Consider the following 11,928-nt stretch of genomic DNA (forward strand, 5'->3'; position numbering starts at 1 on the left):
GGCCCCTTCTAGTTTGTGCTAGCCAGGTCTACATGGGGCAGTTACAGTGCAACTCTTCCGTGCATGCTGTGACCCCCATAGTCCACACTGCAGGGCTATGGATTCCATTGTGTGAGGGCTTCTTAATATTTGTCAGTCTCTTCCTGACATAAGAATTGGATCTTTTCAGGAAGCAAGAGCAATAAGATCAAACTGAATCAACTGTACACAAGGGAAAAAGGGGAGCTTGGCCCTTTGCTTCTGTAATACTGCGCCTCCCCGTTTTTATCATTGCTGGGGATATTGCCTCACTCTGACTGGTGTTGGAAGTGAATCCTGCAGTATGATTAGAATCCTAGGTATGAGGCAGGGAAAGTACCTAATAGATGTCCTTGCCCATCCCTGTAGTATAATTTCAAGGAAACTTAATTTTTCTGCAAAAAGAGAGTTCTTTACACGTGTCTCAAAGAATAGGCTAATCAACATTTCGTAGAACCCAGAAATAGTAATGGTTCTAGTTGCATGTATCCATTTATTGAGCATTAGTACAATATTTCTGTTTCTCAAACATTCCTGAGGTGGTAAAATGCTAACCTACATCAGATCTTGGAAACCTGAATTTGAGTATTATCACCTCAGGGTTCTATATCAAAGTTCCGATCTTCGTTAACACAAAAGAGCCAAGAAAGCTTGGAACGTTCTGTAATGTAGTTGTTCAGTTATTGGAAAGAAATTTAAATAGGTTTAGAAGCCCATGCAGAGGGAGAGATGGAAAAATTGTTAAACACAACCAGAAATTAAATTGCGAAATGTTGTAAAAAGTAGTTTAGTTTTAATATGAGCAAGACAATACTTTGTATGCTCGTTTGCAACAGGTTTTGTGAGTGAACTTTAGCCAAGGCCTTCTAAAACATGACAAGTTAAAAATATTCTTCAAATGTGCCTGATAAGTTATTACTTCTGATGTGCTTATAGGTTTGTGAATTAGTGATCTTGAGTCCAAGTACAACTGGAAAATGTTTTGGGTTTTTTAACGGTGATAACTGCTTCTATCACTTTAATGGTGATAGATGCTTTACAGTGGAGCTTTAGGAGACTGAAAGTGCAGAAAAACAACGGTTAAATACTTAAAACTGAGTGGCAATAAGCAGTAAAACATTGATTCCAGCTCTTTAAAAAATACATTGCAGTTTTGGAAACCAAAGCTTCATTTTCATAAATTATTATATTCTACCTCTAGTTTTTCAATAGCTTCTTAATACTTAAATTTGTTAAAGGTTTGCTGGGGGGATGAATGAGGTAAAATACTCTGTCTTGGTAATGCGATGACGAGAGCAGTGGCACTGGGATTGTGAGCATTTTTTAAATTGAGAAAGGGATCCAACTGAGGATGTAGATCTCCTTTCTTATAACACGTTGCCCATGAGTTGTACATAACTTCCTCACTACTTCGGTATAAAGCGTCACAATCTGAACTGGAGCTCTTGTTCTTGCCCAGTGAACCTTGAGTCTGTGTGCTGTGACTGGGATTGCTTAACTGTGGTCCCCTGCTCCCCTCTCTACTGACCTCATAATGCAACTTTTCCAGTTAATCAGCAAGTATTGCTTTGTTTACATTCCAGGAAACTTGGAACTGCTGGACAAAAACTTGGAGGCTCTGCTGTCCTTTGCCATATAAAACACGATCCCACGGACCCAGGTGGATGCTTCACATTAACCTCAGCAAATGTGGGGAAGTGCCAAGCTGTTCTCTGTAGGAATGGAAAACCTTTGCCTTTGTCCAGGTCTTATGTGATGAGTTGTGAAGAAGAGCTAAAGAGGATTAAACAGCACAAGGCCATTATCACAGAGGTAAGAGAACTGTAGTGCTGGTGGAGGGAATGTTACAATCTGCAACTTCCTCTAGAGACAGTTCTGAGCAACACACCAAACGCATTTCCTTATCATATAAATAATAACCTGTATCTTAAAGACGGGTGCGGCTGTGCTGGAATTTCATCTTCCCCTTCCAGTATGTTTTGTCACATGGTCCAGTTGCTGCTGTTCTGCAGAGATACTCAGCCACCAGGGTCTGAGCATGGTGGCCTTAAACAGGGGAAGATGAGGAAAACAACCTTCTACCTGGAAGAGGAATTGCTGGAGTAGGAATGAAGACCCTCATCCCCTTTGTGTAGGGTGGGAAAGCGCTGAGAGAGAACTTGGATTGTGATGTCTTTTCTTCCATAAGAGACTTTCTCTGCTCCTTCCTGCTGTCTGACCAGCCAGGATGCTGACAGACAGCTGGCTCATTTTTCTGTCTCACGACAGAATGTATTGTGCCAGCTATGGGCTTGTGCTCTGGCAGGCAGCTCTGTAGGAGAGAGACTGCAGCTTCTGCACAGGGAATCCAGTCTGTGCTCACCCACAGATTGGAGGTTGAGTGAGCGGCTGAAAGAGTAGAGAACCAGTCTCTTCCCTTGGAAGATACAGACCCAGAGGGCAGATAGCTGACACAGAACATACATGTGGGGAACTGATCGAAAGCAGAAAGAGAGAGAGAAGCCCGTCCTTTTCTTTTTAGTCTGCTACATCCCTACTTAAGAATGTGATGCTCAGCCTACTGCTGTATGTGCATAGATCTGTTAAACCTGCCAAGCAAAGGTGATGGGGGATTAGAATCTAAAATGTGACATGCCTGAAGCGAGCCGCTCCATCACATACTGTAGATAACCAGGGAGCTGTCAGTCCCTTTGTGAAGGAGAAGTGAATTCCTGCTTTAAATCTTAAAATGATTCTCCAATTTCACACACTTGGATGGCTTATCAATTCTGTCAGGTTTATTTAGAATATGGAACCTTACAGGCCAAAGAGGTTTTTATGTTCTGAGGCACTTTAAAGGCCTACCTTTTCCTCATCTTCATTAACTTTCCTTTGGTTATTTGTTCTGTAGTGGCCATTGCTGGCATCAGTTGGACCAAATGATTATAAATCATTGCCTTCGTGGTTCTCTAAATTAGCAGGGTTGCAGTTATCCCTGGCAAGACTGGCAGGAAACCAAACACAACAACACTTGAGATGCCTTACCGTGCCAGCTCAGATTCTAACCAAGCCAGAATCTTGGGATTTGAATGTACATGGGATTTATTTCTTAAATACACATTTTAATGGTGTTTTCCCACTCCGATATTACTCCTCCTCCCCTTGGGAAATGTTGTATCTAAGAGGAAGTGTAGTAAGTAATTGGAGCATGTAAAACATTTCACTACAGCTCAGCTGATTGAAAAACACAGACTTGTACTCTGCTATATTTGACTTGAATTTATAATTTAAAGAATATTTTTAAATTGTACCTTTCAAAGGGCTGAGCTGAGATAAATAATGTATAGCTGCAGGAGAGAAGCCATAACTGTGATCCTATAGCCATTGTTCAATATGGACTTGTGGGGGCAGAGAGGGTCATACACCAGATAAAATACCTTAAGTGGAGGGACAGATCTGACTGGCTAATAAGACAGTAGCTGCATGAGCCATTAGCCAGAGCAGTGACCCCCACACCTTTATGCACAGTGTGTACCATTTGCAGGGGTTTTGGGGATGGTGGGGTGGTAAAAAGGGCTGGTTTTTCCCTGGGCCCCCAGGTTGAGAGGACCCCCAAAGAAGAAGGTTCTGCAACCCCATTTGTGCCACTCAGGGTTGGTCCCACAGCCGCACTCACCATGGAGGGACCATGGGGCCAAACCTGAGTGGTGTTGCTACCCCACAAGCTGGGTTGCAATGCGTGGAGTGGGGAGCCAGGCCCAGCCTTGTAGGGGCAGCAGCCAGGCTTCTACTGCGGATTGTGATTGTGCATACCAGGGAAATGTTTCTGCAGGGGGCCTCAGAGCATTACGTTTTTTATGCGCCCAATCACATGCTCCATTATGTTGTCAAGTAGCCTCTTGGGTATTAGAGACAGACCTGTGTATATGTGACACCATAACTGTAACTTGTATTAAGTCCACTGAGACAGGATGGTGTAGTGAGCGAAGCATGAGACTGGGAGCCATGAAGTCGTGAGTCCTAATCCAGTGCTTGCACTGACTCAGAGTAGCCGTTTGCAAGACACTTCATAGAGTCTAAGGCCAGAAGGGATCACTGTGATCTAATCTCTTCTCCTGTATAATTCAGGCCATAGAACTTCCCCAAAATAATTCCTAGAGCATATTTAGAAAAACATCCAATCTTGATTAAAACTTGTCAGTGATGGAGAATCCACCACGACCGTTGTTCCAGTGGTTAATTACTTTCACTGTCAAAATTTTGCACCTTATTTCCGGTCTGAAATTCTCTAGCTCAACTTCCAGCCATTGGATTGTGTTTTGCCTTTCTCTGCTAGGTTGAAGAGTCCATTGTTAAATATTTGTTCCCCTTGTTGATACTTACAAATGATAATGAAGTCACCCCTCAACTTTCTCTTTGTTAAGCTAAATAGATAGACTCAAAGACCTCGATTACTATAAGGCATGTATTCTAGTCCTTCAATCAGTCTCATGGCTCTTCTTTGAATCCTCTCCAGTTTATCAGTATCCTTGAATTGTGGGCACCCAAACTGGACACTATATTCCAGCAATGGTCACACAAGTGCCAAATATTAGAGGAAAAATTACCCCTCTGCTTCCACTCGAGATTCCCTTGGCTCTTGATCCCGGGATTGCATTAGCTCTTTTGGCCACAGCTTCACGTAGGGAGCTCATGGTCAACTGATTATCTACCACATATTTTTCAGAGTCACTGCTTTCCAGGATAGAGTCCCCCATCATAAAAGTATGGCCTACACTCTTTGTTCCTAGGTGTATACATTTACATTTAGCTGTATTAAAATGTATATTGTTTGCTTATGCCCAGTTCATCAGCTGATCCAGATTTCTCTGAATCAGTGACTTGTCTTCATTACTTACCTGTCTCTTCCTCTCTCTCCCCACCCCCATTTTTGTGTCATCTGCAAACTATCCATTTTCTTTTATGTAATTGATAAAAATGTTAAATAGTGTAGTGCCAAGAACCAATCCCTACGCGATCCCACTGGAAACACATTCACGTGATGATGATTCCCCATTTTCAGTTACGTTTTTAGACTAATCATCGAGCCAGTTTTTAATCCATTTAATGTGGTGCAATGCCATGTCAAAGACTTTACAGAGTCTGGGATATTATGAGAACACTATTACTATATCTCCCAAACTTATCATTTCATCAAAAAAAGATAGCAGGTTAATTTGATAGGATCTATTTTCCATTATCCCATCTTGATTTGCATTATTTACATTACCCTCCTTTAATTCTTTATTAATAAAGTCCCATATCAGCCACTCCATTATCTTGCCCAGGATTCATGTCAGGCTGACAGGTCTGTAATTATCAGGGTCATCCTGTTTACCCTTTTAAAAATTGGCACATTATTAGCTTTCTTCCAGTCATCGGGAACTTTCCCAGTGCTCCAAGGTTTATGGAAAATCAACATTAACAGTCCCATGAGCGTCTGAGCGAGCTCTCAAAATTCTTGGATGCAAGTTATCTGGACTTGCTGATTTTAAAATGTCTAGCTTCATTAGCTTCTGTTCAACATCCTCCAGAGATATAGTAAAACGAAGAGTGTTATCATATGATGAGACTACATCTGTTTTTCCCCAAAAAACTTCATCACTCTGGCTCCTTATCTATAAAATGGATGGGATGTGTAGCTGCCACACAGGATGTTGTGAAGATAGACATTTCTAAAATGCTTGTAAGATGTAAGTGCGAGGCATTTTTGTCTTTGTATAGTCTCAACTTCGTGTCCTCTTTTTTTTTTTTAAATTGCAGGATGGTAAAGTAAATGGCGTGACAGATTCCACAAGAATCTTGGGATACACCTTCCTTCACCCAAACGTAGTGCCCCGCCCTCATGTCCAGTCCATTACCTTGACTCCGCAGGATGAGTTCTTCATTCTGGGTAGCAAGGGATTGTGGGACAGCCTCTCCATCGAGGAGGTGGTGGAAGCGGTCAGAAATGTCCCTGAACCACTGGCGGCTGCAAAGAAGCTTTGCACTTTGGCCCAGAGCTACGGCTACAACGACAGCATCAGTGCGGTGGTGGTTCAGCTCAATGTGACGGAGGACAGCTTTTGCTGCTGTGAACTTAATGGAGTCCCACCTCCCAGCCCAGGCATCTTTCCCCAGTCAGTCAACGTAGTCATTAAAGACAGACCTACGGATGCTTTGGGAATGCCATCTTCCAGCAGCGGCATGGCCTCTGAGATTAGCAGCGAGATCTCCACCTCTGAAATGAGCAGCGAGGTGGGGTCCACAGCCTCTGATGAGCCCCCTCAGGTAGCCATGAATGAGAACAGCCCAGCATACCCCAATGAACAGCGCTGCATGCTTCACCCAGTCTGCCTGTCCAATTCTTTCCAAAGGCAGTTGTCCAGCGCCACCTTCTCGAGCGCCTTCTCTGACAATGGCCTTGACAGTGATGACGAGGAGCCAATTGAGGGTGTCTTTACCAATGGCAGCCAGGTGGAAGTGGAGGTGGACATCCACTGCAGCCGAGCAAAGGAGAAGCAGTTGCTCCAAGTGCCTGTGGAAGCCAGCGACGAAGGCATTGTCATTAGCGCGAATGAGGATGAAACGGGCCTTTCCAGGAAAGCAGATTACTCCAGCACTGGTACAATTGGGCGCCGACGGGGCAATGGTTCTGTGGCTCCTCAGGAAAGGAGCCATAACTTGATTGAAGTAGCAACTGATGCACCTCTCAGAAAAACTGGGGGCTACTTTGCAGCCCCAGCTCAGCCAGATCCAGATGACCAATTCATCATCCCACCAGAGCTTGAAGAAGAGGTCAAGGAGATTATGAAACAACACCAGGAACAACAACAGCAGCAGCAGCAGCGGCAGTATCAGATGGATCAGCTGCCAGACTATTACGATACACCACTATGACCCTGTCTGCATACTGTTCAGAAATAAACTAACGAACAAGAAGACATGAGTGCAGGACCCAAATAGGGCTCACATTACTGCAGGGGTTTTACTACATTTTGTTTTCCTTACCCTGCCACTACAGATAACTGCAGCTTCTCTTTCTGTTTGTTAGTTTTAATATCAACTGACATTGTTCTAGAGATGATTTACCAATAAGATTTAAACTAGTTAACTTTCCCCTTAACATATCAAGTGTAAAAAATAAAAGGTTTAATATATTTCAGAGAGACATGATGATGTAATTTTTTTTTAAATGGCTCATTTTTTTGTTTGTTTGGAAAGCAGGGCAGTATGCCAGTGCTAAATGATTAAGTAATATTGTAATACTGTATTTCTTTGAGAAAGAAAAAGGCTTTTTTGGTCTTGAAAATGACAGACATTTGTAGAATATGGAGACTAACTCCTAGGAGTTGCTTTACTCTTTCAGATGACTTAAGTCACTGAGATTCACTAATTTTCTCTGAGAGAACAGTTGATTGGGAAATTACTGTAAATAGATCTGTGTTGTATAGTGATGCTTAAAATGTTTTGTAGTTTTGGCATAAGGACACAACCTGAACTGACTTTTGTTTTCTTGACTCTTTGGGCCATGGTTTCATACTGAGTGGCTGTATAAATTCTTAAACCATAGAAAACAGCCTTTTTTTTTTCTGGTCTCTGTTTTTCTTCCTTTTACTTTTACAGGCACATTTTATTTGTGTTCCTTATTGCTGCCACAACCAGCATGATTGTATAGAGCTCCTTTACTGTAGATCATTTACATACCAAGAGTTATATTAAAGCAGAATGCACAAATGAACATGTCATAACTTTTGTTATAATAAATACAAAATTTTCAAATAATGAGTCTGCTTTTATGTCTGAGCAGCTGGATATATGTATTTCCTGAACAAAAGTTCTTGGAGTTCTTTGGGTTCATCTGGATAGTGCACACTGTTTTTTAAATAGCTCTGTTTAAATTGTTCTGTGAAACTGGAGAATTTTACAAAGCTAAACCTTGCAAATATAGAAATCTGCTATAAAAATAAATTATCAGGTACTTCTGCAATGAAATCACATTTCTTATAAAGGGGCTCAAATTTCTCTAGCAGAGAAATATTGCATTTAATTTCTATTGGCTTTTTTTCTTTCAGTAGCAATCATCAGCTCTTTCTCCAAAACACTATTGATGATATTGGAAGACTCAGGACCACCTATGGTCTAACCTCAGACCCCACCACCCTCCTTCAGAAGGATGGAGGAGTTGAGAAAAATGGCAGGTTAGAAATGGTAAAGAGTGGTCATTTGGGGCAGAGAAGAGAAAGGGGTGAGAAGTCTAAACAATTTGAGTTTAATGGGAGTTCTGCCTTTCATAACAAGAAAAAATTTTTTTCCTGCTTTAGTTGAGAAGTGGTGACACTCTCTTCTCAATCTCACTTTCATTTGAATGCTGCACATCGGCCTTATTTTGGCTTTGATGGATGGATCAGTATTTTAATAGCAGATGACGTACCTCCCTGAGGCTGTGTTGAGTCAACATCTTGTAACAGGAGCATAATACGGGATAGGCTTCCCAGTCTGCTCCAGGACCTGATGGCAAAAAGGAGAGATTTCCTTTAATACAGCTTTTGACTAGCTTTCCCTCTAAGAATGCTACAGGCAATTAAGAGGTGGGGAATTTGGGGGGAAAATACAAAAGTACTGATTTTCAGTTTGACAGATACTAATTCACACCTCTTGCCTAGTGTGGTTCTAATGCAGAAGGTGTTTGTAGTCCCATTGGTATCATTAATGAGATCAGTAGGGACATGTACAGCTGTGGGAGTATGTTAATTTACTGCAGAATCAGCTCCACAATGGGAGCACATTTGACTTGTTCTGGAAGAGCCATAAGATACAGTATTAAAATAGAGACTAGATTAACAACTTATAGGCAGGTAAAACTCTGGATAGTCTTTGATAAAAGGTTCTGAAATCCGAAAATGGACTGGAAGTGATTCATTTTGTTCCGAATCATCAGTCTTAATGTCCTTGGCACAAACTGAGATTTTTCAATTGTTGCCTGAGTCTAAAGATGCTAATGAACAAAGGTTATACAAGGGCCTGGGCAAGTGGGTACAAGTTAGGGCTTCCTGAGTAATTGTAAAACTTCTCTGCACCCTAGGAATGAGAATTTTCTCCAGTGCAGAGTCTATTGTTAACAGCACAATAATGCACTTGCTGTTCTGTCAGTGAGCAGGGCTAGCTTGAATTGTTCTTCTATTTCTGTTCAGTCTAAAATGCTTCTGTGAAATAACATTACATAGATAACATAATGGTGAGTGAGATTTCCTCTTTTATTAATGTCAGTTGATACTTACGCGCTGGGTGCAGATACGAGGGACAAAATGGGGGATTCTTTCTTATGAGTCTGTCTGACCCTAACCTCAATAATCCACATACTCCTCTGTGTCCCATCTTCTTTGGGTTTCACACAGAATGTTCTCCTTCCTCACCTTCAGAGAGGATGAAAATAAAGGAGAAGTTCAGTCTAAATGTTAGCTATTTCTTGCAGGGAATGCCTTTTAGCATTTTCTTTTTATGCCTATATATGGTAGCATAAAGACAGGCAAAACTGACAGACCACCAAATCTTGCTCTCCTCTACCTACCACCTACTTTAAGGTGAGTGATGATCAGTTCACTGGAAGGGCTTCTGTAGTCTTATAATGCCAGGATTTGGCTGAGAAACTGTATATTTTGGATTTCTTGTTCTTGTGAGACAGTGATTTGTTTGTGCACTTCCAGCTGCTGTCCTGGCAAGCCTGAGATGCCAAGGATTGAATGGAACCATAGAGACTGAAGTTTTCTCTCATCCTTCCAGTGGGCCCTCCAGAGCATGCTGAAAAACATCAGCAAGGTGGTGGGATGATGTTAAACCCATCATCTTTCAAAAACACTTTTAAATAAACAAGAGGATGGGCATTCTTCTGGTGGAGGCTCTGGACTAGGACTTGGGAGACCTGGTTTCAGCTCCTAGCTCTGCCACAGACTTCCTGGGTGTCTTTGGGGAAGTCACTTAACTTCTGGGCCTAAATTCTCCAAGCAGGCTAGGCATCGTGATGCCATAGTGATGACCCTCCCTCCCCTCCCCCCCCCCCCCCAGAAAAGCTATAAATATAGGTAGTGTGCTTTGAACAATAGCCAATTAATAAAAAGAAAGAAGGGAAATTTTCAGTGAATAATGAGCCCAGCTCTAATGGGATCAGAAGTTGAGAAATTGAGAAAAAGAGGTGCTTGAGACGCAGACCGTGTTAAACTTAATGTGGCCTTTGAAACATACAGAACGAGAAACCTGAGACAGGCAGAGATGCATGACTGGAAAGGGGAAAGGCTGATGGTGGAAAGGTGGATGGGGTCCCCGTTGTTTTACAGAAAATACCTTTAATATAAAACAAACTAGTGTGTGTATGAAAAAATAACTTCATTTGTTTACAGTATATATGCAAACCTTTTTTTGGCATTAAAAAGAAATATTTCATCTTGCCTGCTGTCAAATAGCTCTTAAATAATGCATTTTATTGTGGATGATGGATCATAGGAATTCTGCTAGTGTGTTTCAAGGGTGACTCTTTAAATCACATCATCTTTTTCATTTGTAAGTAATGAAATGATTTTTCTTATCTCTTTAGATGATATATTGCTTTCAGCATGAGCCCAACTGTATCTGTATCAATGCAGTCTCTTGCTCCTCGAACTAATTACCTTGTTGAAGTGGCACAGAAATAGCAATGCTGAAAGGGCAACAGTTTTAGTGATCTTAATCTGATCTCTGACTCGTTTGTTTACAGATTATACACATCTGGTTGCAAGCACAATAACTGCATCTCCACACAAACTGAATAGATGTCTAACTACTCAACTTGTATATGAGGGTATAGTAATTGTTTATGCAGTTCTGTGCACATACAATTGAAGGTCACTTTGTGAAAATTTTCCCAGTAGTGACTACTTGTCCTTAGAATATCGTCTAAATGAATAACATATCCAGTAGAGAGACAGAGATGGCCAAGCAAGGCACGTCTACAGAAACACTACGTGCAAGTTAGCTGTAAATTCTACACCACTCCAGAGTGCTGCACACTAGCTGTCCATGTGGACCTTGCTGCTGTGCACTGAATGTTCCCTAGTGTGCAGTGACCTACTTTTTTTCCAAAGCATAGTAGGTCACTGTGTATTAAGGAACTTCTAGTGCGCAGCATGCTAGTGACTTAGACCCCAGATTTTTACACACTAATTTTTCATCTAGATAAGCCCTTTGATTCAGCCACATCCAGAAAGATTTGAAGTCTATTTTAGCTTGGGATTCATTTAATCTCCGATAATTTTTCTTACTAAAAGTAATTTAGTGTTTATTTTTTACCAGTCATGGAAAATAAGATTCTTGTGTGTGGCTGACTTCTCAGATCTTTTAATGCATTCAAAGAGTGCTGTTTTTGCCATACACACGTACATCCTAAATAGAAGTTTTTAAAGGCACGGTGAGGAACATCACCAGATCACTCCATCCCCCTTCCACTGTAGGGTGTAATGTCTTAAATAAAAGACCAAGTTGGATCTGTTTTTGTAGCATTTGGTAATAAGACAGTTGATGAGTGGGGTTTTTTTAACTTAGGCCAGAGTTTCCTCTCCCAGAAGATGACTTACTAGCTCTCCCTCTCCCATATATAATTTCCATGATGGTACTGCAAATAGGTACAGGTTTACAAAAGAAATCTGTAAGTAAGAGGGCTGTTGTATTGGTGTACTTCAGCAGTACTTTTGGATGGGCTGATGCAAGTGAGAGCTTAGTGGTATAAAACTGGACATCTCAACTAATGGGTTGCAACCAGAAAGTAGATAGAAGGGGGTTTCCCCTCGCCACCTGAGGGTCAGGAGAAAGTACCAAAACCCTGGAATAATGAGGATTTAGGGGATACCAGGGTAAGGAAGGGAAAGCCTCCCCCTCCATCAT

General features: G+C 41.6%; 1 protein-coding gene and 1 long non-coding RNA gene across 2 annotated transcripts in view; one reads left to right on the plus strand and one right to left on the minus strand.

Annotated features, from left to right (window-relative positions):
• PHLPP1 (PH domain and leucine rich repeat protein phosphatase 1) overlaps positions 1–7,800 on the plus strand; it is a 222,015-nt gene extending 214,215 nt beyond the window's left edge. The window contains exons 16-17 of the mRNA XM_039526307.1: positions 1,602–1,830; positions 5,800–7,800. Coding sequence (XP_039382241.1) covers positions 1,602–1,830; positions 5,800–6,915 — 1,345 coding nt within the window. The 3' untranslated portion in view covers positions 6,916–7,800. The remainder of the gene's footprint in view (positions 1–1,601; positions 1,831–5,799) is intronic.
• Positions 7,801–8,374: 574 nt separating this feature from the next.
• On the minus strand, positions 8,375–9,978 carry LOC120396984. Its single transcript, XR_005593599.1, has 3 exons — positions 9,594–9,978; positions 9,297–9,431; positions 8,375–8,526 (listed from the first exon to the last, which is right to left on the minus strand). It is a non-coding gene; the product is annotated as an uncharacterized LOC120396984 (long non-coding RNA).
• Between the last annotated feature and the right edge of the window lie 1,950 nt (positions 9,979–11,928).

This window comes from Mauremys reevesii, linkage group 2 (genome assembly GCF_016161935.1).
Source record: "Mauremys reevesii isolate NIE-2019 linkage group 2, ASM1616193v1, whole genome shotgun sequence".
Taxonomy (NCBI): domain Eukaryota; kingdom Metazoa; phylum Chordata; order Testudines; family Geoemydidae; genus Mauremys; species Mauremys reevesii.